General features: G+C 50.6%; 1 protein-coding gene and 1 long non-coding RNA gene across 5 annotated transcripts in view; one reads left to right on the top strand and one right to left on the bottom strand.

Moving 5' to 3' along the window:
- Nucleotides 1-27,409, bottom strand: part of Acacb (acetyl-CoA carboxylase beta) — an 85,296-nt gene that overhangs the window by 18,336 nt on the left and 39,551 nt on the right. For all 4 annotated transcript variants that reach the window (XM_048342785.1, XM_048342784.1, XM_048342787.1 and 1 more), the window contains 21 exons: nt 27,117-27,198; nt 25,926-26,071; nt 24,800-24,950; nt 23,942-24,076; nt 20,443-20,589; nt 19,288-19,476; nt 17,745-17,845; nt 16,289-16,377; nt 16,046-16,170; nt 15,432-15,545; nt 15,214-15,327; nt 14,646-14,735; nt 13,774-13,892; nt 12,173-12,310; nt 11,168-11,264; nt 10,974-11,081; nt 9,074-9,130; nt 8,789-8,830; nt 7,580-7,795; nt 1,852-2,007; nt 787-990 (listed from right to left, as the gene is read on the bottom strand). In XM_048342785.1, the coding sequence (XP_048198742.1) occupies nt 787-990; nt 1,852-2,007; nt 7,580-7,795; nt 8,789-8,830; nt 9,074-9,130; nt 10,974-11,081; nt 11,168-11,264; nt 12,173-12,310; nt 13,774-13,892; nt 14,646-14,735; nt 15,214-15,327; nt 15,432-15,545; nt 16,046-16,170; nt 16,289-16,377; nt 17,745-17,845; nt 19,288-19,476; nt 20,443-20,589; nt 23,942-24,076; nt 24,800-24,950; nt 25,926-26,071; nt 27,117-27,198 (2,620 nt within the window). The remainder of the gene's footprint in view (nt 1-786; nt 991-1,851; nt 2,008-7,579; nt 7,796-8,788; nt 8,831-9,073; nt 9,131-10,973; nt 11,082-11,167; nt 11,265-12,172; nt 12,311-13,773; nt 13,893-14,645; nt 14,736-15,213; nt 15,328-15,431; nt 15,546-16,045; nt 16,171-16,288; nt 16,378-17,744; nt 17,846-19,287; nt 19,477-20,442; nt 20,590-23,941; nt 24,077-24,799; nt 24,951-25,925; nt 26,072-27,116; nt 27,199-27,409) is intronic.
- LOC125349024 lies at nt 108-7,383 on the top strand. Its single transcript, XR_007210437.1, has 3 exons — nt 108-275; nt 3,502-3,504; nt 7,370-7,383. It is a non-coding gene; the product is annotated as an uncharacterized LOC125349024 (long non-coding RNA).

The raw sequence follows: 27,409 nt of genomic DNA, 5'->3' as shown, positions 1-27,409 counted from the left end.
GCCTTGGGCAAACAGAAGCCAGGGACAGTGCTCAGGCCCTGAGTCCACATCCCAGGACTGGCAAAAAAAAAAAAAAACAAAAAAAACCCTAAGAGTTCTTTTTTTCTTTCTCTCTCTCTTTTGTTGTTTTTCTTTTTGTTCTTTGTTCATTAGTCTGTCTTTGGTAGGGTAAGGGGAGGCACAGAAATGGAGGAACAAAGGGTGAAAAACTGCAGCAGTGGGTGCTCACTGGACATTACGTTGAAAATAAACTATGCAACTTGTTGGTGGGGCTGGTGGGGGGACTGGGAGGGAGCCAGGGAAGGGGTGACATCATTCAAAAAGAAATGTCCTCATTACCTGACTTTACGTAACTTTAACCCTTCTGGCACATCATGTTTACAACAATTATAAAAAAAAAATTTTTAATAAAGTTTATGGGAAAAGTGACCCTGATCAAGACTCATCATACTCATAAACTGACACTGTGAATTATAATTTCGTACAACTATTTCAAAATAATTTTACAAATTTCCCCCCAAAAGTCTGCTCTATCGCGTGGTTGGAGAAAAGACCCACTTCCTTAAAGTGAGTCAGTCATCAGTTCATCCTAGTGCTCCACACCTCACCACAAATGAGGGAGGGATGCAACCTCAGGATTCACGAGTTCTCCTCCGGCCCCAGCCACCTGCCCCTGAGTGCTCAGTGCCAGGGGAGGCCGGGGCACCACCACGGCCAGTGTAATCGCCATCCTGTGACCCCCCACCCCCACCCCCACCCCCGCGCCCCGGCTGGGCCCAGTCTCACACTTCCAGATCTGGGGTCGGTCACTTCCTTGTAGAGGCTGATGTCCAGGTAGTAGCCAGACTCGTTGGTGATGAACAGGCGGATGGGGACAGTGCTGCTGGTGGCGGTCTGGTGGATGTTGATCTTCACCTCGGCCTGCAGCACGCGCAGCTTCCACAGCCGGCTGCCGTAGCGCATCACCATGGAGCGCACCGACTCCTCGATCTGCAGGGAGAAAGCCGGGTCCCCTTGGGGTCACCCCCATACATACACACCGCACCTCAGAGCCCACCGCACCCTGGAAGCATGCAAAACAGTGCGGGGACCCAGCTGCACGCAGCATAAACTATCCACTGACGACAACAAGAGCATCCTGCTAAGTATGTAAGACCTGCTATCTGAAGTACACAGCTAGACTGGCATGCCTTTTTCCTTTCATCTCATTTTTTTTTCTTTTTCCAGTGCTGAGGATTGAACCCAGGGCCTCAGATCCGCCAGGGAAGCACCTTCCCACTGAGTTATCAGTGAGCCTGAGCCAGACTCCCACCCACGGATGAGAGGAGAGGGTGAGAGCAAGGCCACTAGCATTCCCCACACCTCTCAATCCTATGCGGGTTTCCTCCAGAATTAGGGGTACCAGTGATGTCGAGGCATTGGCATGGGTCCTCTACACCCCACAGATGCCCCGGGACCTCTGGCATGCTGGAATCAGCGCCATGGGCATCTGCCTACTCTGGCAGCACGGATCAGCCTGGTTACAGACTGGGACTTCATTCCCCTCCTCTCTCGTTCCCGCACTTCCCTCCCTGCCTTCAGACTAGAACCTGCAGGAGGACAAAGCTCTGTCGCCAGGCATTCTGAGCATGTGCGCACACAAGGCCATGCAAGGCATGGCAGAAATCTGGCTCCAGCATACAACAGCCCATGCTCTTCTTGTGGCAGCTGGGGCTCCACTGCACACCTGTCTGGAGGCCACGCCCCCACAAGGCCATACCCACTTAGACCACACCCTCTTTGGACACACCCAAAACCCAGGTGGAGGTGAAATCAGAAAGGTAGGGGCAGACCTCCCCTTAAAGGTGTGACCTTGAAAGGGTCCATGATGACCGTGGGCACAAAGTTGAGGAAGATGTGGTTGCAGTCGGTGCGCACGCTGGTGTTGTTGAAGGCCACCTCCAGCTCATCCATGGCCTCCAGGAGCAGCCGCTCCCCTTCATTCTGCAGGTACTCGAAGGAGGCCTCCTGTCAAGGGAGGAAGCTAATCTGAGGCCAGGGGACGGGGTGGCTCATGGCTGGTCCAAAGCCTGACCTGAGTGAGGGGATCCCCTCCTCCAGTGCCAGCCATCAAGAGCCAGAGGTGCCCAGGCTGCCCTGTCACCTGTGTGCTGTTGCCATGACATCTGAGGACATCTACCCTCGCAGGAACCACCACATCCAGAGATGGCAGACGCCTCCCCTGGAGGGCTCTGCTCACTTCAGACTAACTCACACCCCGGACCTCAGCCCCTCTCTCCCAGGCCACCCGTCTACCTGCCCCCATCAACTAGGATAGCACGTGTCCAGGGCAACTGAAACAATTCACATGAGTGGGTCAGCCTCCTGCATACCCAGCCTCACCTTCTCTTTCAGAACCACAATGGCTCAGCATGGTTCTTCTCACTTCTTCTGCCACCTGGCCCAACCCTGGACATTCCCTATATGCCCCACCCTGCAATGTGCCCAGTCCCTTTTCTTAGAACTGTGGTGAGCTTGCTTTTAAATGGCTACCCTGATCTGTTGGCTTACCATACCCAAACAAAATAACATGCATCACGGATTACGCTTCATTAACATGGAAAAACACTGTCCAGTTTAATATATATATACATATACATACATATATACACATATACACATACACACACACACACACACACACACACACACACATATATATATATATATATATCTTTCAATATGGTCTATTCATCTTGCCTCCTACCTACAACACTGTCTCCAGCTCCAGGGATGGGCTTTTTCTAGAAAGGGTTGGTCTCTCTGTAGCTCAATTCTGAGTCCTTTTACTCTGTGTGTGTGTGTGTGTGTGTGTGTGTGTGTGTGTGTGTACGTGTATGCGTACATAGGCATGACCCACTGATGCCTGGCTTCTTTCACTTGATTAAAAAAAAAAAAAAAAAACACACTCCTGAGGAGGGAGGGAGGGTGGAAGGGGTGAGTTTGAAGGGATATACTGCATGCATATATGGAAAAGTCACAGTGAACCTTGCTCTTGTATAACTAATATATGTTGGTAACAATGTTTTAAAACTCAGTGTTCATAGTGTTTGAAATTTTCACAATATAATCATGGATGACTTTTCTAAAACCAAGAAAAAATGTAAAATGATCACTCATTCAGTCAGTAAACACAAGAAATTCCCTGAACACACAGGTGTCTCTACATGCTCCTTTCTCTCCTTCCTACAGAGCCACAGGGCCCAATGGACAGATCCAAGGGCCAGCAGCTGGGCCGCTGTTGGGGATTCAGTTTTGGCCTTAATGGGGGAAGGGCGACAAGAGTGAGACGCTGCCCTTCCCCCAGCCCTGGAACAGTGTAAAAGCTAGCCGCCCCGCCTCCTTCCGGCTTCAACCGGAAGAGAAGTCCCCGCCCCTGGGGGCGAACACATGTGTGCCATCATGGTGGCAGAGCCCCCAGAGACCCGGCTCTTGGGAGGGCTGTGGTCTCCGCCCACAGAGGGAGTTCCATGACATTACATGAGGGACAGCCCATTTGGCCAATCGTTACTATTCACTTAGTCCCTCCTCTTCCTGCCCGCCATTACCGTTATAAATCCCTCCCTAATTAAAGATTCTTTTGAGACCGGCGGAACATCCAAACCCAGCTCCCCGAAGTCTCTTTCCTGCATCGGCGGGGAGGGAGGTTTCAACAACTTTCTCCTCAGCTTAGCGTAGTCCACAAAGATATGCTTTACTCCTTCTGCAGGCAGGAGGGGTAGAGCCGAGTTTCTTTCACAATTTGGGATCAGGCATCTCCCCGGGAGAAACGGGGAGAGGGGGTCTAGAACCCCAACATCTGGCGCCCAACGTGGGGCGGGCAGAGGAACGCACGGCCGGGAATTTCGAGGTTCAGTAACCCCCACAGATTAAGCTGAGTAAGTGGGTTTTCAGAGGTCGTGCCCATCCAGATGGGGCAGAAGCATAGAGAGAGAAGTGGATTTTCTGCCACCCTCGGGGGAATGGGCTCGAGCAGCTCTGCGAGTCCCGCGACACGGCTTTGCACCGAGCAGGGTGGAGCGGGTGCGTGTCCCAGGGAGACACGGCAGGAGAGCACTGGGGATGGCAGTGGCGCAGGAAGCTGGGGTGCCCGGAGCAGGTGCCACCATCCCGCCCCGGATCCCTCGCCCACCTGGCCTTTCCAGGTCCCAATCTGCGAACGGGTCGTGGGGCGTGTGCGGAGAGCGCTGGGGTCGTTTGCGGCCACCCGAGCCGGCGCCCCAGCTCGGGTTCACAAGCGGCGTGCACTGGGCCCCGAGGGCATGGCGGCAGCAGCAGGGGCAGTCCTAAAGGCCCCAAATTTTTGACAAAAAGGCGGAGTAATTGGAGATATTTAGAAAAAAGAAAACAAAGAGTTCTGATACAGCAGTAAGTAATTTGGTTGGATTTCCTACAATTACCAGTGCAAAGAAAAAAAAATTTTTGGAGGAGTTTTTTCTGGATGGATGGAAAGTTTGCTTGTCTGATGTGATTTAAAAAAAAAAACTGCTTTGAAAGACACAAAGAAAGGTTTTCTGCTCATGTTATTGATGTTTGTTAAGCCTGGAGATTCTGTTAAGTTCTGCTTGTTGTTGGCTAAATCCTTTTTCTCTAGCATTGACCACGTGGCGGGCAATAGATTCAGTTTTAGCAAGCTCCATCTTGGTTCCCTCAAGGTTCCAAAAACTCTTGAAGGTGGAGTCCCACCCATCCCCCAGGTGATGGGCGTGTCGAATTCCTGGAGGCCGAGCTGGGACTTGGAGTTTCCAGCTCCCGGTAACCCTGCCCCCACTCTGAACTCTGTAACTATGGCCTTGCATTTCAAAGGTGCCTTGCAATTTAGATGCTGGAAGATGAAAGTGTCTTTCTGTGAGCTTGCTGTCTATGTTCATGTCCTGTCTCTCTTATGGTCCCCACAGGAGCTAAACTGGTTTCTCAAAATGTGGCTTCTCAGATAATCTGTGAAAATTTTGGTTTACTGAAAAAGATTTTTGTTGTTGTTGTTGTTTTTTATCAACCACGTGGTTCTATTATGGGCAAAATAATACCATTTGCCACTGGAATTCCAGAAAACTTAAACGGCCAATCAAAAAAGCAATTTTAAGAGCGCTCAAGGTTCATATGTGTGTCTGTGTGTCTGTATGTCTGTCTGGTAAAACTTAAAAGCAAAACAAAAATAGGTTTTCAACCCAAACCGGTCATGTTCGGGTGCGAGCGAATATGTCTAAGAAAAACTCCAAAAGGTTCAAATAATACAGCATGTGGTATAAGTACAATGATATAAAACCAGTGTGTTATTCTTTATATTCAGTGTGTTAAAAGTCAAGTATAAATCTAGTCCTGACAATTCTTTGGCATAAATTAAGATTTTACCTTCCCATTTTTCTCTCCTGTGTTCTCATAAACTCTCAAGATCAAAAAATCGGAATCGTTTCATACAAATGTGACTATTAACCTAAATTTTCCTAACCCAAATTAAAACATTTTGCTTCCTAGGATACAGGTCCAATGCGTGTGCTAGCTGTCTGTTCCCAAGCTGCCTGGTTTCACCACTAACGATTCCTTGGTCTCTTTCTCTCTCTCTCTCTCTCTCTCTCTCTCTCTCTCTCTCTCTCTCTCTCTCTCTCTCTCTCTCTCTCTCTCTCTCTCTCTCGCATTGGAAACTGCTCAAACCATCTAGGAGCCTTGTGAGGATTTGAATAGTCCTATCCTAACAGTTACTCCAGGTTAAAACATCATAGTTATGTTGGTGGCCACAGAGATAGCCATGTGGATTTTGTGATTAAGAAAATCCTTTTAGGGCTGGGGATATAGCCTAGTGGCAAGAGTGCCTGCCTCGGATACACGAGGCCCCAGGTTCGATTCCCCAGCACCACATATACAGAAAACGGCCAGAAGCGGCGCTGTGGCTCAAGTGGCAGAGTGCTAGCCTTGAGCGGGAAGAAGCCAGGGACAGTGCTCAGGCCCTGAGTCCAAGGCCCAGGACTGGCCAAAAAAAAAAAAAAAAGAAAATCCTTTTACCCTGCTTAAACCAGAAGGGCATCAGCCTACAAAAGCCAGAAATGCTGGGGGATTTTAAATATCTTGACCAGTCTGTGTAGAAATTTTGCAGGCAACCCAAAACGAGATATGACAGCCTATCCAGAGATGCCACTGAAGCCTTGCCCAGATCTCTCATGCCTGACTCCATCGCATGGCATGGAACCTGCCAATTTGGGATGAAAGATGCAGCCATTGCTAAAACTGAAAATTCCACACTGCTTTAACCCTTTGCCCCCGGTTGTCATTTATCTGTGTTCTCTTTCACCTGCCGGTAAGATCAAATGCCGTGATTCAGATTGATGGCACATAGATCTCATGTTCTCTAAGTGTTACAGCAAAACTTTAACAAGCAGTTTTTGGTCAGCTCTCAACAAGTTACAAATGGATTATCTCTGTTGTTTCCCTTGTTGCTCCAATTGGAAATAAAAAGGGCTTTTATATCTAAAACTCCTTGGATGCAGTTCAAAGCCAGCCCAGGCAAAAGAAAAATCTCTCTAAGACTCCACCTCCCAGTTAACCAGCAGAGAGCCAGATCGAGAGCTTGGCTCAAGAGAACCGCAAAAGGCTGAAAGCGGCACCGTGACTCAAGTGGTAGAGCACTAGTCTCGAGCAGAAGTACTCAGGGACAGTGCTCAGGCCCCGAGTTCAAAGCCCGTAAGTGTGGGTGGGAGCATGCCATCCCAGCATCAAGCACTGGAACTCCTGGGACTCAGCCAGTCCGGGAGACGGGAATGTGGAGTGGAGTGAGAGGAGAATGGTGTCATATCCTAAACGGAGCTGCCTTGTCTCGCCCTTTCAAAACGGATCAGAGCCGGGAAATCGAGAGAAATAATACCTGTCCATTTTCCTTTTTCTGCCAGTTGTATATATGTATATATATTTATTTTTTGCCTCTGACTGGCTACGCCAAACTGGTTTTCTATCACTAAACACTTCTTTCAATCATTCCTCCTTGTCTGTTCATTTTACAATTGGGTTTATGCTCCAAATGGAACTTTCCTGGCTTATGCCCAGGGCATGTTCTCTGCCATTCATGTTAACTAGCCCTATAAACTTATCAGTCTTTTGCCTGACCTTTTCAAAAGTCTCTTTTAACAGAATAACATCTCTTGCTGAGATCACGACCTGGGAACTTCCCCTTCATAGCCGTCACCCTAACACAGACCTGAACCCTGGAGGCCCCAGCCCTAGAAACTTCTGGGTATGCCCAAGATGCAGGAGTTGGCCAGAGGAGACCATGGCACTCTCTGGCCCTAGTGACCATTCTCATGGTAATGATGGGAACTTTTACTAGCCACACTGGACGGAGAAACGGGGAGAGAGGGTCTAGAACCCCAACAGGCCGCGATATCAGGCTGGGGGGGTCACTGAGGCGGGGCTGTGTGCCCAGTGCACCCTCTGATGTCTAGGCATGCAGCCAGGGCCCAGGTCCAGAGCAGGAACTCAGGGAAGGAAGGACCAAAACAGGAGGTTACCGGTGCAGAGGAAGGGAGCAAGAAATCACCCTGTGACACTTTACCTTGGTGATCAGATCTGAGTGCCTCACAATGGCCCGGATGAAGAACCTGTGGTCCGTCACTTCCACTCCTTCCTTCACCTTGGCAGCGCCCAGGTAAAGATGCATCTTGTGGTTGGCACAGGGCACAGCAGTCAGATCAAAGTTGCGCATGCGGCTGAGCTCCAGTTGGAAGGCCAGGGCCGGCTCCAAGTGACGGTATATCCGGTCTTCTGCAAACTGTAGACCAGGCCAGCCAGTGAGAGGATGGATGGACAGATGGATGCACGTGTGTGCACATGCACGTGTATACACACACACACACACACACACACAGTAACTACAGGCCAGCTCCAGGCCAGAGACTCAGCGCTCAGAAGCCAGCATTCCTTGTCACCTTCTTGCAATAACCAAGGCTCAAGAGATCTGGGGTTCAGCAGGGGAAGTCAAGTTTTGTTTCAATTAAAATACAAAAATTTGAAGTTGGTGCAGTCTTGATTCTGTTGGAAATGAGCAGGTGTGTTCTAGAATAGGGATCAGTGAGCATTCTCTTACAAAGCCAGACACTCAATGTTTTAGGGTGATGAACCACACAGCCCTGGTCACAGCCACTTGGTGGGAAAGCCATAATAGACAAGATGTAATAATGTGGGTGTGTCTGTGTTCCAATAAAACTTTGTTTGTAAAATCGACAGTTGATCTGCAAGGCCCAGTTTGCCAACCACTGGTCTAACAGAATGTAAGAAAAAAAGAACCTAGCTGGTGCTGGTGGCTCATGTCTACAAATCCTACTCAGGAAGCTGAGAGCTGAGGATCAAGGTCCAAAGCCAGCCTAGGTGGAAAAGTCCCTGAGACTCACATCTCCAATGAACACCAAAAAGTCAGAGGCAGAGCTGTGGCTCAAGTGGTAGAATGCTAGGTTTGGGCAAGTCGAAGGAACAATGGCCAGGCCTTGAGTTCAAGCCATAGGACTGGCACAGAATAGAAAGAAAGGGGAGGGGAGGAGAGGGAAAGGAACCATCTTAATAAACCTTCAAGTGAAAAACTAATCCAAGCGAGAGACCCTGAGTGAAAGAGTGGTATTTGAGGGTCTGAATTTGAGGCTGGAAACCACGGGGCTCTCCTGGGAAATGCAGAGTTTATACCCAGCTGCCTTTAAAGGATGGAAGACAGATTCCTCATGAGAAGCCCAGCATGCTGGGAAGAGAACAGGGTCATGGCTCTATGTCATACCTCATCTCTTGCTCTGAATGTGAAAAACTTGGGAAATTCTTTCTGAAAAAGAAACCCATAATAAAGACAAATGAACTCGAGTGAAGATCCAGTTGAACTGTTTTCCACATCTCTTTTGTGGCTGCTAGTGTGGACTTGATCTGCCTCTGGAAGAAAGCATTTGGAAAGCATTCCTTTCTTACCATGGACCTCTGCCTCCCCACCCTGCAAAATAAGGACCAGGTGCACCACCCTGAGGCTGTGATCCTTGGACAAGACCCACAGGACTCACGAGGACTGACTGACCTCCTGGGCAATCAGGAATGTGATTCTTCGGAGACCATAATCCACGAGGATATGTTTCTGCATTTTAAAAAGACACAATGGAATATTATTTAGCCTTAACTGTGTACATGTTACCATGTGGATGGATCTGGTAAACATGCTATGCAGAAGTCAGTCACAAAATACCTCAGTATGGGGCTGGGAATATGGCCTAGTGGTAGAGTGCTTGCCCTTCATACATGAAGGCCTGGGTTCAATTCCTCAGCACCACATATATAGAAAAAGCCAGAAGTGGCGCTGTGACTTAAGTAGTAGAGCCTTGAGCACAAAGAAGCCGGGGACAGTGCCCAGGCCCTGAATTCAAGCCCCAGCACTGGCAAAAAAAAAGACCTCAGTGTGACTCCATGGCTACGAAATATCCCAAATAGGGCAGTGAACAGAAATAGACAGTAGATTATTGGTTGCCTGAGACTGGAGTGGGTTTTCAGGGGGCTGTGGTAGGGATGGGGAACAAGGTTAATGGTTACATGGATTTTCAACAGGGCAGTGAGTGTTGTGCTCTCTGCATATACTAAAAAGCACTGGCTTGTACGCATTCAATGGCTGCACTGGGAAGTATATGAACGTGTATCTCAGTAAAGCTGTTAGAGACACAAAATCATGTGCTCTGTAAATGTACAGTTTTTTTTTTGTATTAGTCAATTATTCCCCAATAAAGTTTGGGGGGGAGCCAATGTAAACAAAAATGTGAAAACATGAAAAGAAAACAGACTATGAATCCATGTACATAAAATTCAAGAATACATGAATCTCCATTGTTATAAGGCAGGACACAGCCAGATTGTAGGTGGGGAGGGGGTACTATCCATTTCCAGTCGGCTGCTTGAACTCAGAGACTAGGCACTGTCCCTGAGCTTTTTTGCTCAAGGCTGGTGCTCTACCACTCTGAGCCACAGCGCCACTTCCAGTTTTTGGGGTAGTGGCTTTGAGATAGGGGTCTCATGGACTTTCCGGCCTAGGCTGGCTTTATCCTCAGCCTCCTGAGTAGCTGGGATTACAGGTGTAAGCCAGTGACCCTCTTGAGACTCTTATCTCCAACTACTCACCAGAAAACCAGAAGTCATGCTATGGCACAAAGCAGTAGAGCACTAGCCTTGAGAAAAAGAGCTCAGGGACTGAGCCCAGGCCCCAGGTTCAAGCCCCATGACTGACGAGGGATAAAAAGCCCATGGGGTTATACGAAGGACCCCAAACTGTTTCCAAGTGGTCTTGAGGTAAAGAGCAAATGAAGAGGGTGAGCCCCACCCTGACAGCGCTTGGCAGATTCCCTGACTTTGTAAACCAAGAATCTCCCCCTCCCATTTAAACATGGAGAAACTAAGGATCCGAGAGGGAAAGCAAACTGCCCAGGTCACACAGGTAATGAAATCTTACCTGCTATCTGTCAGCCAGCATCCTTGAGGCTGGGTGTGCCTGTTTGTGTACTGGGGTTTTGAGTGTAGGGCCATGCACTTGCTAGACAAGTACTCTACCATTTGATGCATAACTCTACCCCTTTTTGCATTAGTTATTTCTCAGCTAGGAGTCTTGGATTGTTGCCTGGGCCGGCCAGCCTAGACCACAATCCTACTTATATGCCTCCCACACAGCTGGGATTACAGGTGTGAGCTGCCATGCACTATATTTTGTTGAGATGGGGGGGAGGGTGTCTCCTAACTCTTTGGGCTGACCTTGTACTCTTGCTATGCGATGACATCTGTCCTGCTGTGACACCACTGGAGGTAAGTATGTCCCAGACAGATGCGTTTACCTGATGCAGCCTCGAGAACTGTGACCTAAACAAACCTTTTCGCTTTCTAAGAGCACATGAAATTGCCCGGGACAACTGTCTTCACCAACACCAGAGGCACAGGAGGAGTACCTTGGACTGTACAAAAGTCCGGAAAATCGGCACCAGGGCCTCATCCTCCAGGTGGTCGGCACACTGGATGGCCACGTTGAGGATGTGGATGGGCTCTTCGCGAAGGTTCTGCAGGTAGAAGGTTCTGGAGGTAGAGGGGGGAGGGGCAGCAGCCCGGCCCCTCCTGAGGGCCCCTCCCTGGAGCTCCAGCTCACCTTGCTGTCCTCTGAGTAGAGGGAGGTGCGGGCCTTGCTGAACAGGGGCGTGTCGGCGGGGAGGTTAGCAAAGCAGGAAATGACTTCATCAAAGTTCCTGGCGCACCAGGCAGAGAGGGAAGGAGGGCACTGGATCAACTTACAGGCCAAGAGGATGGTCACTCCAGACCTCCCTCTCTCTGACCTCAGCATGTCCCTGCAGCATGCACATGGCCCCTGCTAACTCCACTGTACCCCACAGGGGGTTTGTGCCCAGGAGAAGGCTGGGCCTGTGTGGCCTGAGATCAGGAATCAAGGGGCCATCCGCAGGGCCCAAGGGCGACTCGTGCCCCTCCTCACTGGCTGGGAGACCCAGCAGACCACCCCTCACTGGAGCCATGCTGCACGAATGACCCAAGCCCAGAGAGCTCCCCAGTAACAGGATAAAAAAAGGTAACAAGGCCAATAGTCCTGAGAGCTGGTATGTACCCAGCAAGTGACAGACACACATATACCACACTGAAAGTGCTCCCCATTGAACTCGCATGACACTTCTGTTAAAAGGGGTCCTTCTATCCCCATTTACAGACGAGGAAACCAAGAATGTGTTGCACTGGTACTGAGGCTTGAACTCAGGGCCTCCCACTTGGCTTTTTCACTCATGGATGGCGCCTTACCACTGAACCCAAGCCTCTGCTTCCAACTTTTTGCTGGTTAGAGATAACAAGTCTCAGACTTTCCTGCCTGAGCTGGCTTTGAACCTCAATCCTCAGATCTTCACCTCCTGAGTAGCTGGGATTACACACATGAGCCACCACACCCAGCTCCTTTTCTAGCTATCTACAGTGTACCACAGCACACCAGGACTTCTGGGCAGCGTCTCCCCATCCTTCCTCCTGTGAGTTTATTTTTCATTCACAAGCCATCCATGTGCCAATAAACAGGCAGGGGCCAGGGTAAGCCTGTCCAGCTCCGCGCCACCACCCACCCCTCCACCCCAGCTTGGGGTATCTGGGAAGTTGGTACCTGATGAAATCCTCGAATCTCTTGAAGGCGACCATGGCGCCCATGCGCTGGGAGAGCGGGGAGAAGCCGCTGTCCATGAAGAGCTCGGTGCTGTGCCTCAGGAGGTCGGGGTTGGTGATGCTGATGGGCATGACCATCCTGCAGGGGGACAAGGAGGGGACACTGAGGCACACTGCTTGCTCCCTCCACCATGGCAGCTGCTTCAGGGAGCCAGGCCAGGGGGCTGAGGGCTGTCATCCAACTCCTCAGGACCTGGCAGGGAGTGGAAGCCCAGCAGGGAGGGAGGGAGTGAATGATGAACAAATGAAAGGATGAATGATGTGCACACGCACACAAGTCCTCTCTCAACACAGTCCCAGAGATCCGAGTACGGAAGGCGGTCAGGCAGAGAAGGGAAAACTCCCAGCATGCATTTCTCCTGGCCGGCACTGGCCCCAGGCAGCCCCTGAGGGACAGCTATGCTCCCCCTCCTTCCCTCCACTCAACCTCTCTCTGGACAAAGCCACTGGGGGATGAGAGTTTGGATGGCTGCAGCTCCCAGGGGTAAAGCCAGCTGGGGCACCTGAGGCTGAGGAATGGGGTGTGGGTGCAAGTGGGGTGAGCAGGCACTGATCTTTGTAGGAAGGAGACCTGCTTGCAAGGCTGGCCCTTGGCTGGTGTCTGGGAGCTTAGACTGGGGCAGGTTCTCTCCCACCCTCCCCTGAATGGTGTGGGCGCCTAGCTGGGCCCAGTCTCAGGATGCTGAGTATCTCTTCTCTCCTAGGAGCCTGGGATTTCTGTGCTTCTGTGAGCAGCCATTAAGAACCAGCCCAGGTTCGACAAGTCTTCACACACATCACCCCCCACACACACACACACACAGATGGCTGGGGGACCAGCTTGTCAGCAGGCATTGCTGAGGTGACCTTGAAAGTGGTGCCTCAACCCTGAACTTCACCATCGCCTATGCTGATTCTGCTTTACAAGCCAGAGTCAGAGTCCTCCCACCAGGGGGGTGGTGCTCATAGGGACCCCTAGACACAGCTTTGTGTGTGCATATGCCTGAGGGGTACCCCCAAAATCATGGCCCGGGTCCCTGTTCCCACACAACTAAGCCCAGAGATCACAAACTGCCATTCCACCTGGCTGCATTCTGATTGACTTCGGCCCTATAGAGCTCACTCTTTCCGCTTTTTGTTTTGTTTTGTTTTGTTTTGTTTTGTAGTACGGAGGATGGAACTCAGGGCCTGATGCTAAGCAGGTGCTCTACCATTGGAGCCACATCTCCAGCCCCTTTTACTGCATTGGTTATTGTTGAGGTAGGGTCTTCCTTTAGGCCTGGGCTGGCCTGAGCTGGGATCCTCTACTTTAGCCTCCCTGGGTGCACTACTGCGCCCACCAATGAGTGAGAGAGCGTTATGCTCTGCGATGCTTAGGCTGGACAGCACAGAAGCAGGAGGAGGAGGAGGAGCAGGAGGAGGAGCAGGAGGAGCAGGAGCAGGAGGAGGGCAGCATCAGGTTTTACAGACACGAATGTGAAACTGAGGGACACACAGAGGCACTGGTCCTTCCAGATATCTAACCACCGGGATGGGGGAGACCAGGGTGCTCACTCTCCATACCGGTTCGGGTGGGAAGAAGGCAGCATGAACTGGAACTCCACCACGCAGGTGCCATCTGGGAGCTCGCGGTGCTGCAAGCTGTTCAACTCATAGGCGATGTACCCTCTCCGTACATAAACCTGATAGGGGAAAAGCAGAGTTCCCCCCAATCCTAAGAAAATCCCAGCTGCAGGGCCCCTGGAAATTACTTCTAAAGGATCCCTACATAGCTAAGAACATTCTACTTCAGGGGGAGGGGGAGGGGGGAATGAGGGAGGAGGTAACAAACAGTACAAGAAATGTATCCAATGCCTAACCTATGAAACTGTAACCTCTCTGTACATCACTTTGACAATAAGTAAGAAAAAAAATTCCACTCTTCCCACTTTTAGTAATTATTCACTTAGTCATTATTTTGGGCTTCCTAGGACGTGGCAGCTGTTTGATTTTGCAGTTGTAGCTTGGAAGCGGCCATGAAAGTATGCAAATGAATGTGTGTGGCTAAGTTTCAATGAAACTTTACTCATAAAAACAAGCAGTGGGCCAGACTTGGTTTGTTAACCCCTGCTCAGGAACAACTCCAACCCACAAAAATGTAACACAAGCCACTTATATATAATGTGTGTGTGCGTGCACACACACATGTACATGTGCACCAGTCCTAGGGCTTGAACTAAGGACCTGGGTGCTGTCCCTGAGCTTTTTTTTTTTTTTTTTGCCTAAGGCTAGCACTCTACCACTAGCCCCTTCTTAGCTGTGTGTACTTGACCATTGCTTCCTCCGTAGAAAGAATAAAACCAACCCTGCTTGCAGGGGCACACACCAGGGCCAGCTGCCCCGTGGCAAGTGGGTAGCAATTGCTACAAGCAGCTTTTTCCGTGCCACCCTCTTACCTCCAGGGACGCCATACAGACAACTTTGTTGGTGTGGTAGAAGAACGCAGGCAGGACATCAAAGATGGTTGTCTCCGAAAGGATTAATTTCTAGGGGAAACAGAACAGGGGAAATTTTAACCCCCAGCCAGGGGCAGAGAAGGCAGGGGCAGGGGCAGGGGTGAGTAGGCCCTGTTTCCATCACTTATGGAGGCTGGGGCACCATCCTTGCCTGCCCCCACCCCCAACACCCAGGATTCCTAGATACACTAAGGGAGTTTCTAGACACTTCTAAATGAGCCAGAGCCACTGCACAAAGACCCTGGGAACTCATTGCAGGAAAACCTGTGGCTCCCAAAGAAAAGCTCCATCGCATCTGGATTTGAACACAGAACCTGCCAGGAGAGTGCTGGGCCTGCCTTCCTTTCAAATCTGGGCTCTGTGCTGCCCTCCTCCAAAGCCTGCCAATGCCCCTCACGGCAGAACCTGGCCATCTGACCCTGAACCAGCACCAATTTGGGAACCATGGAGGGCAAGGGGAGCCCTGGGCCCCCAGAGAGCGCACATGCTGGAGTCAGGAGAGGCTCACCTTGAGGTTTTCTGGGCAGAACTGGTGGCCATACATGTCAATGGCCGACAGAAAGATAGACTCCACCTGGTTGTGTCTCAGCTCATAGGAGGGCAGGTGGGAGGCGATCAGGACCTGCGGGGAGGGGACAGGGGGAGGACGGCTGGCGTGGGAGAGGCTGGGGCACAGGAGGGCCATCTGCGGGGGTGGGAGGGCTGACAGTGGCCTTGGATGCCCACCTGCCTGGCTCGCAGGGCCACTTTGCAGTGCTGGCTCTTGCTCAGCTGAGTGAGCTCATTGAGGATGGCAGTCAGCTCGTCCGACAGCGCGGGATCTGGGCCACACAGCTCATCCTGGTCGGTGGGGGGCGGGGGGGGGGGGAAACAACACAGAATTCAGGTGGCTCTACTACGCCAAAGGAGGACAGGCCAGCACTCGGTGGGATGGGGGAGGGGTCCCATCTCAGCTGTCTGGACGGACAGGGCTCAGCCAGCGACATGCCTGTCCACCATGGTGCATCCCATTCATTCATCTGCTCACTCGTTCATTCATTTACTCACTCATCTGCTCCAAAACAAACCTGGTTAGTCCTAGTAGCCCTGGTGCCCCTTATTTGAAACGCATTTCACTCATCACCTCTACACTGGCCACCTCAATTCACAAACTGATTAACCTGAGGCACACTGGTACACCTGCACACATATGCACACACATCTGCCTGTCTGTCTCTCTCCCTCCGTCTCTGTCTCTGTCACGATCCTTTACTTGTTTGAGTTATCTCCGTTCTGGCCCACTCTGGAAAGCATTTGGGGACTGGCCTCCCACCCCAGTCCTCCCCACCCCTCTTGCTTACGATCAGCATGATCACCAGCTGGTTCTTCTTGGCCACCTGTGCGTGCGAGAAGATGCAGTCCAGCACCTGGCTCATGTCCGGCTTGAACTGCTCCCGGAGGCTGATGACACACTTGTCATAGTGCGCTGCAGTGGTGGTGGGGGGTGGGGAGAGACAGAAGACAGTGCCTGGATGAGGCCTGGGCTCCTCCCTGCCCTGCCCCAAGCTTGTCATGGAGGATACAGGCAGGTCTGGGTCTCTTGCCTTGTTGGAAATAGTGCTCCACATTCAAGTATCTACGCAGGAGATCCAGCACCACTGTCTTCATGTAGCCGCGGGTCCCGCTGCGGTACCTGGGGGACAGAGAGGGCCCTGTACCTCTGCCTTCTGGAACCATCTGGCTAGGGCTTTGATGGTTATTTTGACTACCTTTTGGGTATGGGTGCACACGTGTGTGCATTGTGTGTACCAGTCCTGGGGCTTGAACTCTGGGATTGGACCTTGTCCTGAGCTGTTGTGCACAAGGCTAGTGCTCTACTATTTGAATGATAGCTCCACTTTCAGCTTTGGGTGGTTCATTGGAGATAAGAGTCTCACAGACTTTCCTGCCCAGGTTGGCTTTGAACTGGGATCCTCAGATCTCAGCCTCCTGAGTAGCATTATAGGCATGAGCTATTAGTACACAGTTGCCTCAATGGTTTTTTAGAGGAGAAAACCTCCCTGAATCCTGAGGCCTGCAAGATGTGAAGTGAGCTCCTCAGGGCTGGCTGGCTCTGTTGGCCAGAGGGAGCTATGGTGCACCAAGCAACACTGAGGCCTAGCAGGGCTGGCACCCAGGACTGAGCCTTCAGACAGCACCTGCCAGGCGAAAATGCTTGAGCTGGGATACTAAAAGGGAGGAACCAGTTTCTGCAGGTTTTAATCAAGAAAGCAAAATTTGCCAGTGACCTATGCAACATATTAGAGATGTTCTGCAAAGACAAACTTGGAAGACATTTGCTAAAAGATTCTGAATACATTTCACTTCCTTTTGGAAACAAAACTTCAGCCTGGGAGGGACCTCAAAATCTTTCCTCTCCTAAAGTATTCCTGAACATAGGATATCAAGACTCTTAGGGGGTGGAATAATGACCTAACATCAGCATCACTAAACAAGAACAAAAGCTTGGACTGGTGGCTCACACCTGTAATCGTAGCTACTCAGGAGGCTGAGATCTGAGGATCTCAATTCAAAGTCAGCCTAGGCAAAAAAGTCCATGAGACTCTTATCTCTAATTAACCACCAGAAAACCAAAAGTAGTGCTATGGCTCAAAGTGGTAGAGTGCTAGCCTTGAGCTGAAGAGGACAGCGCCCAGGTCCTGAGTTTAAGCCCCATGACCAACAATAACCAAAAAAAAAAGAGAGAATAAAAGATAGAACGACCTGAAACACATAAGCCTCCCAATCTCCACCTCCTAAGGAGCTGGGATTACAGGAGTGAGCCACTGTGCCCAGCCTTACAAAATTTTGTAATTCTTGTTTCACCAGTGAGCCAACTGAGACTCAAAAGAAGTCACATGAGGACTCTGCTCCAGCATGAACAGCACCAGAACTGTAATGTCCTAGCTGTTGGTCTGCGTTTGCCCCTAAGGGACTATCCAGAGAGTCCCCAGAGAAACGCTTGATACGTGTAACAACTCAAGTGGGATAACCACTTCTCTTGGGGGCCCCTGGATTCACCTCTGGACCAACTGCACAATGCTCTGCGTGTTCATGAAGAAGACCTCTCGGTCGGCCTTGCGCTGCAGCGTGGCGGCATGACAATCCAATATGGTGGCTATCTGGATGGGAAAACAAGACCCCCCCTGACCACTGGTCACCATGTGATCCAGCTGTCACATGATCACTGGTCACATGATCCAGATGTCAGATGACTGCTGATTGCTCTCAATCTAGCTGCCACATGTTGTCACTTCTGGACTCCCCCAGCCCCTCCCCCACCACCCCAGGTTTCCAGGCCTAAAGCCATCTGGTCACCCTGAAATGGTCCTGTTTATCTCTTTGTCTGTCTTTTTCGTTTTGTTTTTCCTTTTTGCTGGAACTGGGACTTGTGCTCTCTGCTTTTTTCGCTCATGTTTGGTGTTCTACCACTTGAGCTGTATCTCCACTTCCGGTTTTTTACTGGTTAATTGGAGTCTCAGGATATATTTGCCAAGGCTGGCTCTAAATGGAGATTCTCAGACCTCAGTCTTCCAAGTAGCTAGCCTTACAGGCATGACACACCAGCCCCAGCCCCTCCAATGTCTTGCTAGAAAAACTCAAAAGCTGGGAACATCAAGGGCTACACAAAGAGGGGCCCACAGATTCTACTGTACCTCTCTATGCAAAGGGACAGTGCTAGGAAAGGGCAGAGGGGAGGGAAGTGTCTGACCCCAGTGGAAACACAGGTGCTGGCTTTGGGGAGCAGTGCAGGATTTAGATTTTTATGTCATTGGTACATTGCTATTGGCCATAAAAGTACTTTTAAAGAAAAACTCACATCAGTGACAAATCCCTGAAAATTCCAAATTTGTTCCCCAGTGTTCAAGAAAAAAAAAATCCTCCCTTATAGATGGGTTACCTCTGACTTTCTCAAAAACAGAGCAAGGGGAATCTGATGAGAGAAGCCTTTCCAATCAGATGAGGGACTCTTCCCAATGCAATTCCTTTTCAAACATACTTTTAAAACTACATGATTTTTAAGATGCTCCACAAAAGCAACACTAACAGACAGGAAGGAAATAAACAACAGGAAACCAGAGAAGAATTAATAGAGGTCATTTAAATTACCTGGAATGGTTTCTAGTCTTAGAAAACACTAGCTATAGGTAGAGCTCCAGGACTCTCTCACCCTGTAAAGCTCCTCATACTGCTAGCCAGCTTGGCTTCTGGAATGTTCTTGGTCTATGTGTACAGATGGGATGCTGTGTTCCTGCTAGTAGTATGAGCTTTTTCTGGGAACCTGATTTATGGGGTCTAACCATTTTGGGGGCCTGATCTCTCTCTCTCTCCCTCTCTCTCTCTCTCTCTCTCTCTCTCTCTCTCTCTCACACACACACACACACACACACACACACACACACACACACACACACCTCTGTTGCATGTGCAGAGAAGGCTCAAATGAAAGCCTCGGGTCTCCCCACACTCAGCAGATCAGATGTCAGACACACAGAGACAGGGCACCTCGGGGGAGGGGGAAGGGGGAAAAGGGACGGGGAGGGTGGTGGGTTGGGTCACACACCTGCTGGCTGGGAAACTGGCACAGCACTGAAGTGATGTTGCTGGCGTACTGGGCCATCACCCTGCGGACCGCCTTTTCCACAGGGGTGGGGATGCGGCCTGCCACACTGGTCATGATCTCCTGCAGCTCCAGCAATGGCAGTGACGGGTGCCGGAGGGTCATCATGAGCTTCTGCACCCACTCCTTCAGCTGCCGGGGGGAGGGGGGAACCAAAGCATGGACTGCAGCCCCACACAAATGTGGAGACTACCACCCACCAAGGTACTCAAGACTACTCAACCCAACTCAACGCACCCCTCTCTCCCCCCGCCACAGACCCCATGCACTCAATTGCTGAGCGTCTGAGGCCAGCAGCCTCTGGAATAGTCCAGAGTGGGGTAAAGTCTTCCCACAAGGAGGGAACCCTGCTTTCCCACACAGGGAGGTCCCTGCTCCTCTCACTGAGCATCCAGACGTGGGAAAATACAGACCACCCCGTGACACACTCACACTGACAGGACATGTGTGTACTGCCTATATCCAAAGACCTTTCTTCACCTATTGTCATATGATCCTCAGAAACCACCCTACTAGCAGGGGCCAGCGGTGGCCAACAATGGCTGCCCATTCACCACTGAAACCAACATGCAGAGAGGCCCCTTCAATTACTGAAGGTCACCCAGCACTAGGGAGAAAAGCCAGGAATGCCAATGTGAGCCCTTGAGCCTCTCTGCCCCGCTGCTGGGGTGTCTCGGGGATGCTGGCCATGGCTTTGGATGAGGATCAGCATGGAGACAACCCCTCAGTGGCAGGAGAGATGTATAAATAAATGCATGTCGGTTCACTGAAGTGATACAGTAAATGTGAAACACAGATGATGGTGGCTGGCACGTGGTGGGTACCAGACAAGCCTAGGAGGGACTGGACAGTGGGAGCCTGGAGTGTCATGGTGAGGGCTTCCCACCCTTCCCACCCCCACCCCGTCATTTCCAACAGTTGATCACCAAAGAGAAAACATTCGATGAAGTAGATAAATGGCCTGCGGAACCCTGGGACACCAGGTGCTTTCTGGAAACAATGGCGGGCTCTCCTTCCATGAACCTTCCTCTGACGTCACAGAGCAAACCCCTGCCTATACACACGGCATGCAGTGCCTGCTCCTCATGGCTGATTCACCTTGATACTAAAAATCGGCTCTGGCAGGCAGTAGCCACTCATGACGTTGCTCAGGTTTTCCAGGACATTGTGGGACACCTGGTGCAGCTTCTCGCCAAGGATGGGCAGGGTCTGCTGGGCCGGGAGCGCACCCATGAACGGCTCTGCCTGGTAAGACACAAGGACATGGGGGACAATGTGGCAGGACACTGCCAATCCCAATGACGCAGCAGGGATGGGACAGATCCACCGCCCACTGTCAGGGACAAAACCCCAGGAAAAGTGTCCTGGGGAGTTAGGATTGCTAAGCCCGCACCTAGACCCCAGTATCTACATCCCAATCCAGACTTTGCAAATCACCCCCTTTGCAAATGGTACTGCTTACTGACCCACACTGCAATTTTAGGAGTCAGATTTATTTTGTCTCACTTTGCTTCATAGTAAAAATGATCTCATTTTGTTTTGGGAAGGCTTAGAGTGTTTGGTTGTTGTTGTTTTGTTTTTTGTCCAAAGCCAGAACTCAGACTTGCTGTTGTTTGCTTTCACTCACTGGCTGGTGCTCTACCACCTGAACCATGTCTCCAACCCTTGGGGTTTTTGTTTTTGTTGTTTTCTTTTTTGGAGACAGGGTCTCACTATGAAGCCTCAGCTGGCTTCAAACTCTCAATCCTCCTCTCTCTGCCTCCCAAGTGCTGAGGATTACAAGCAGATACCACCACACCCATCTCTTTCATTCTCTATTAAACCCCCAAGATGAACATCTAGTAGGATGAAAATGAAGAAGATCACAAACAAATGCACCAGAGTTCTGAAAAATCACAGATTTGCTGTATAAAAAAAATAAGCTCCCCAGAGATGCAATGCTGACCCCTTTGTTTTCTAATTCTCCCCACCAGGGTCCACTCTGTTCAGTTCCCTGGTGCCCTGTGGTTTGGGATGGACGGTCCTCCCAGCCCAGAGCACTTGCTCTCTTGCCCTCCTCTCCTCGAACCTCACAGCTCCTGGCTCCCCCTCTGCCCCAGCGCTGACTCTGGGGTTCCCTCCTCTGCGGTCCAGGGCTGGCTCCTCCACTGAGCCCTCACAGCTGAGGACTGAGGGAAGCCCCCACTCAGTGCAGTGGTAAGGCCTGCCTTCTTGGGCTTGCTCTCAGGCATTCCTGTGAACCCACTGGAACGCATGTGAGGGGGCTGGTGGGGAGGGAAAGGGAGGCTCCACTGCCTGCTAAAGGGGTACCCAAGGAAGCCCAGTCTCCCTCCCACTGAACTCCTTAAAGAGAAAAGAGCAAGGAGAACAAGGTCAAACCAATGAAACAAATAGGGTACTCAGGAGAAAAGAGCAAACGCTGTTGTTCATGCTCTCAGCTCCCTAGCCACCATGAGGTGAGTAGCTCTACCACACTCTCCTCCCCTCTCCCCTCCTGCAGGCCTGGCATAATCAAGCCAGTTACAGCATGAGGGACAAGGTAACAAACAGTACAAGAAATGTATCCAATGCCTAACGTATGAAACTGTAACCTCTCTGTACATCAGTTTGATAATAAAAATTTGAAAAAAAAAAACCAGTTACAGTGGACTGACACCCCTGAACCTGAAAGCCAAAATAGACCCTTTGGCTGGGTGCTGGTGGCTCATGCCTGCAATCTTAGCTACTCAGGAGGATGAGCAGATATGAGGATCATGGTCCCAAGCAAACCTGGGCAGGCAAATCCATGACACTCATCTCTCCAGTTAACCACCAAAAAGCCAGAAGAGGAGGTGTGGCTCAAGTGGTAGGGCTCCAGCCTTGAAGAAAAAAAAGTGGGGGGAGGAATAGTACCTAAGCCCCTTGAGTTTAATCCCCAGTACTTGACACACACAAAAATAATAATAAATACCCTTTCTCCTTTTAACGTGTTCAGCCAGGCATTTGGTCACAGTAACAGAAGGCCACATTAGCATGAAATGAAGACCTCGTGTGCTACTGGGAGCAAATCATATCCCACGCCAAAAGGATACAGTCTAGTTTTCTCTTTTGATTTGGGTTTTCATTTCTTAGCCAGTTTGGTTTCTTGTCAGTTTTCTTTTGTCATGACTAAGGGAAACTTAGACTAGGCATTGAAACCTCACAGTAAGGAGTTTGTGATACCCTGGCTAACTGCAATCAAGAGATAACCAAAATGCCTTCTGTATAACACCTTAATAATAACAATAAAACTGTAATTTAAGGGGCTGGGGATATAGCCTAGTGGCAAGAGTGCCTGCCTCGGATACACGAGGCCCTAGGTTCGATTCCCCAGCACCACATATACAGAAAAACGGCCAGAAGCAGCGCTGTGGCTCAAGTGGCAGAGTGCTAGCCTTGAGCGGGAAGAAGCCAGGGACAGTGCTCAGGCCCTGAGTCCAAGGCCCAGGACTGGCCGAAAAAAAAAACAAAAAACTGTAATTTAAAAAAAGAGATAATCAATTTGAAAGTGTTTTATGCAGTCATACTTTCAGAGTTTTTGTGTTGTTTCTTTAGAAGGACGGAAGGGTACCTTTTCTCTGTTCTTCTAATAATGCAAGAAAATCAAAATGTGTTGATCTAAAAAGACTCATTACATTTAAACCTTATTTTTCTGATATTATGGATCTAAAATTTCACCTAAATTATTTTAAATAAAATTCTTTGACTTAGGCTGGGAATATGGCCTAGTGGTAAAGTGCTCACCTCATATACAGGAAGCCCTGGGTTCGATTCCTCAGCAACACATATATAGAAAAAAGCCAGAAGCAGAGATGTGGCTTAAGAGGTAGAGTACTAGCCTTGAGCAAAAAGAAACCAGGGACAGTGCTCAGGCCCCAGGACTGGCAACAAAAACAGAACAAATAAAACAAAAAAATTCTTTGACTTAAAAAATTATATTACAGGAGAATTCTATGTAGAAAGCTTCAACCAGAGTTTATAAGGCCAAATTTTAGAAGAAATCATCTGCAATCTGATCTTTCATTGTTGTTCTGAGCAGATGTGCGAATTATTTCCAAGAAAGTGGAGTGTTCCTTACGAAAAAACGTTCTCTGAATCCCCAGGAACATGTGGAATTTTTGGTTTGGGGATATTTGCATACAAAGAGAGAGATATCTTTGGAATAGGGCCCACGTTTAGGCACAAAATTACTGTTCTGCACTCTGCTTTCACGCATAATGTTGTATGCAATGTGTTTAACAATCTGTGCCTGAAATAGTTCCACATGGGTGGGAAAGCCTGTAGAAAGCAAGCTCAGGGGTCCTGTGAAACTGGGGTAAAGGGCAGAGATGGAAAACTGGGGAGGGGCACCAGGAGACAGGTCACTGTGAGAACTTGGGGTTTGTTCGGGACGCGATAGAGAGCTGCGAAAGGATCTGAGTCGAGCAGGGCAGTGCCGACTGGCGTTCCTGGTTTTCACACTGATTGCTGGGACAGCAGAGGCAGGAGAGCAGGGAGCCACCAGTCTGCTCATCTCTTAATGCATGAGGTAGGGACTCTGTGGGCACAGCAGCCACAGGTCAAACGGGGTACCACATACCGGGTGCACTTTAGATGGGTCATCGAGCTCCAATCTGGCCACCACGCAGCCAGCTTCCAGCACAGCTCCGGGCCGCTTGATGTATTTCACGTGGCCACTCTCCTGCACGTTCAGGGTCATGATCATCTTCATCACCTGCGTTACAGAAGACGCTGGAAGGCAGAGCCCATTGCCAGGCCTGGCCGTGTGTGGCACCAAGTCACACAAAATGAGGGGTTCTGGAGCAGGGACTGTGCCATGGAAACAGAGCGAGTGCCCCAGCAGCCCTCGGGCACAGTGAGCTGGCTATGAAGCGGGCATGGTGCACTCGTGAGCTACCTGTCTGCAAAGCCAGCCAGGGTGGGAGAGGTTTCCAGGACAGGAAGACAGGTGCTCTGTGTGTGTGTGTCTGTCTGTCTGTCTGTCTGTCTGTCTGTCTATATTGGGACTTGAGCTCAGGGCCTTAGCTTTTTCACTTAAGGCTACCTCTCTACCACTGGAATCACAGCTCTACTTCTGGCTTTTTGGTGATATAAGAGTCTCATGGACTTTACTATCTGGGCTGGTTTTGAATTGTGGTCCTCAGATCTCAGCCTCCTAAGAGGAGGCTGGAGGATCACAGATGTGAGCCACTAGCACCCAGCAAAGCTTACCACTTTCTAATGGTGGCCTTCTTATTAATTGCCCAGTTCTTCCCTGTTCCTGGGGAGATTTTTCCCATTGAGGACCACCAGGCTAAGCCCCATAGTCCGGGCCTCGTAGGAATCTGCAGACTCTGGTCAAGGTGAGAGGGAGGCCCATCTACTTGGACACAGGCCATGCCAGGAGAGCAGGGGTTCCAGGCTGCCCAATCATGCCCAAGTCCAGCCCTGCAATCACCTCTATCTCAGCATAGCTGCTCCCTGCTTCCACGTGGCCCCCATCCTCCACCGTGTACTGAGTCAGCTTCCCAGCTGAGGGGGACCTCAGGATGCTAGGGTCATTCTCCTTCTCAAACACACAGGTCTTGTTGCCGATGGTGATCCGGTAACTGTGAGAGAGGAAGAGAGGGGGACAGGAGAGGGACCCATGAGGACCACCTAACCAAGAAAGCCCCAGTCCAGCTCTGGACAGGATGTCACCTGTCCAAAAGGCAGCTAGGTTATCACCTGTGGCTCTGTGTAAAGGACTCTACATTCCCAAAATGGTGGCTCAAAGCTACTGTTCCACCACATGAACCACAGCTCCATTTCCAGCTTTTTTTGGTAGCAGAGATAAGCATCTCAAGGACTTTTCTGCCCACAGTTAGCTTTAAATCATGATCCTTAGTTCTCAGTCTCCTGAATAGTTAGGATTACAGGCATGAGCCGCCCATGCCCAGCTAGAAGGCTCCAGTATTGTTGGCAGTTAGAACATAGATGAGAAGAGAAATAATAAAGCTGAACATGGTGGCACATGCCTGTAATCCCAACACTTGGTAGGCTGAGGCAGGAAGATTAAGTTCCAGGTCAGCCTGAACTATACAGGAAGGGAAGGGAGGAGGGAGGGAGAGAGGGAAGGAGGGAAGAAGAGAGGGAAGAGGGTCACTGTCAGGTGTCAATCTCCTCTGCCTTAAACATCAAGGACTGTGGAACACACACACACACACACACACACACACACACACATACATACACACTGGTGTTCTGAGGTATGAGGCCTCTGATACCCACACACAGGCAGGCACACATAGGTACACACATGTATACAACTCTGCTGATAGAAGGCATGTCTACTTTACAGCTGTCCGGCGTGAACATAGTGGCTCAGATACAGGTTAGCAGGCACCTGGGTGCACACCTGGCCTATCACCTCAGCTCTGGATCCTTCCAGGTCCCTAGAAAGGTGGCACCTGGGGCCCGCCCCAAGGTCCTGCTGGGCCCCCACCCTCTCTCCTAGTACCCTGAGAATGTGCCTGAGGGCCTTGTTCAGAGCCAGGCCAGCTTGGCACTTCTGGCTCCACCCACAGGGGTGGGCAGCTACACACCTATCCACTTCTTCCTTCATGTAAGTGGTGTAGCTGTTGCCGTTGTAGGACAGCAGAAGGCCCCCGTCGTTCAGCCGGTGGGCGTCGATCTCAATGTGGCAGCCATTCATGATGAGAACAAACGTGGTCAGGGATTGCCGGGCCACCTGCAGGGGCAGGGGGACATCACCCCTGCTGAAGCAGTGGGGAAGGGCTGGCTGTCCACTGCAGGAGTGGACGTCACCTTCTCCCCCCAGCTCCAGCTTCCACCACCCTGGGGCAGCCACAGCCACAGAGGGGGCTGAAGAGGGGCTGGAGTCACTCAGCCACATCCGCCCCTACACGAGGGGCCACGGGTGGCAGACACAAGCCCTGCCTACCCTCTCTCAATATCTGCCCTCCAGCACATCTGATGCCTGCTTCCAAGCAGCGGACTGAAGCAGAACCACCACGGTGGCAGGGCCTGGGCCTCACACTGGGTGAGGCCTGGAGGGAATTTCAAGGGCCTGGCACAGTGGCAGGGTCCTACATGGAGACTTTATGTCAAATGTAATATTAGGAGGCAGGGCCTCTGGCGGGATCACATTTAAAGCGCGGAGAATCCATGGTAGGATTTGTGCTTTTATCAAAAGGACCCAGAGAGCCCTCTTGCCTGTTCCACCATGTGAGGGGGGTTAGGAGGAGCCAGCTGCAGGCTGGGAAGTGGGCCCTCACCAGATGCCAAATCTACACTGGTAAATTTGACCTTGGAATTCCCTAGCCTCTTGTGAAAGGAAATGAGATGGAGGAGACACAGGCACAGAGGAAGACACACGTGCATGCGCACACATGCGCGCCCACACATACATACACATTGAAGAAAACCACACACAGGTGATGGGGCTGCAAACTAAAACATCAGGGACTGTTGGTGGCTACCAGAAGCAAGGAGGGGGCAGCTCCTTTCCGGGTGCCCAGCTGGCACCTTGCACCCACCTTCTGGTCTTTCCAGCTACCAGTCTGTGACGTTGTCGCCATACCACAGACACTGTGTGGTGATCTCTGCATCAGCTCTGCACTCCAGAGCCCGCCCAGACTACGTGGGAAACCTCACTGTTCAGACCCAAGCACGGGAAGAATCTGTTCTACACCTCAGGGTCGCTTCATGGAAGAAGTAAATTCCCTCAAGCACTCAGAACACTGGAAACATCGGAGAGGCACAAGGGCCTTTACCTTCAGGATATACTTGACACCTCCGTAAATTAACTCTACATCCACAATGTTCAACAGAGAATCTGCAGGGAGGACCTGGCCCCTGCAAGAAAAGACAGACCTGCCGTCAAACCGGGGAGGGGCTGAGCACATGAGAGCATCCCCCAAATTCAGCAAAATCACCCAGGGCACTGGTGGCTGTGGCTCAGTGGTGAGTTCTAAAAGGCCCTGACCCCACTATCAAAAAAGAAATAAAATCTCTTGCTAGTGCATTAACAAAATAAGTCTGATTAAAAGGCACAGTACACAGATCA

This window comes from Perognathus longimembris, chromosome 3, assembly GCF_023159225.1.
Source record: "Perognathus longimembris pacificus isolate PPM17 chromosome 3, ASM2315922v1, whole genome shotgun sequence".
NCBI lineage: Eukaryota > Metazoa > Chordata > Mammalia > Rodentia > Heteromyidae > Perognathus > Perognathus longimembris.
The sequence above is the reverse complement of the archived record's forward strand: the minus strand, read 5'-3'. Positions and strand labels throughout refer to the sequence as shown.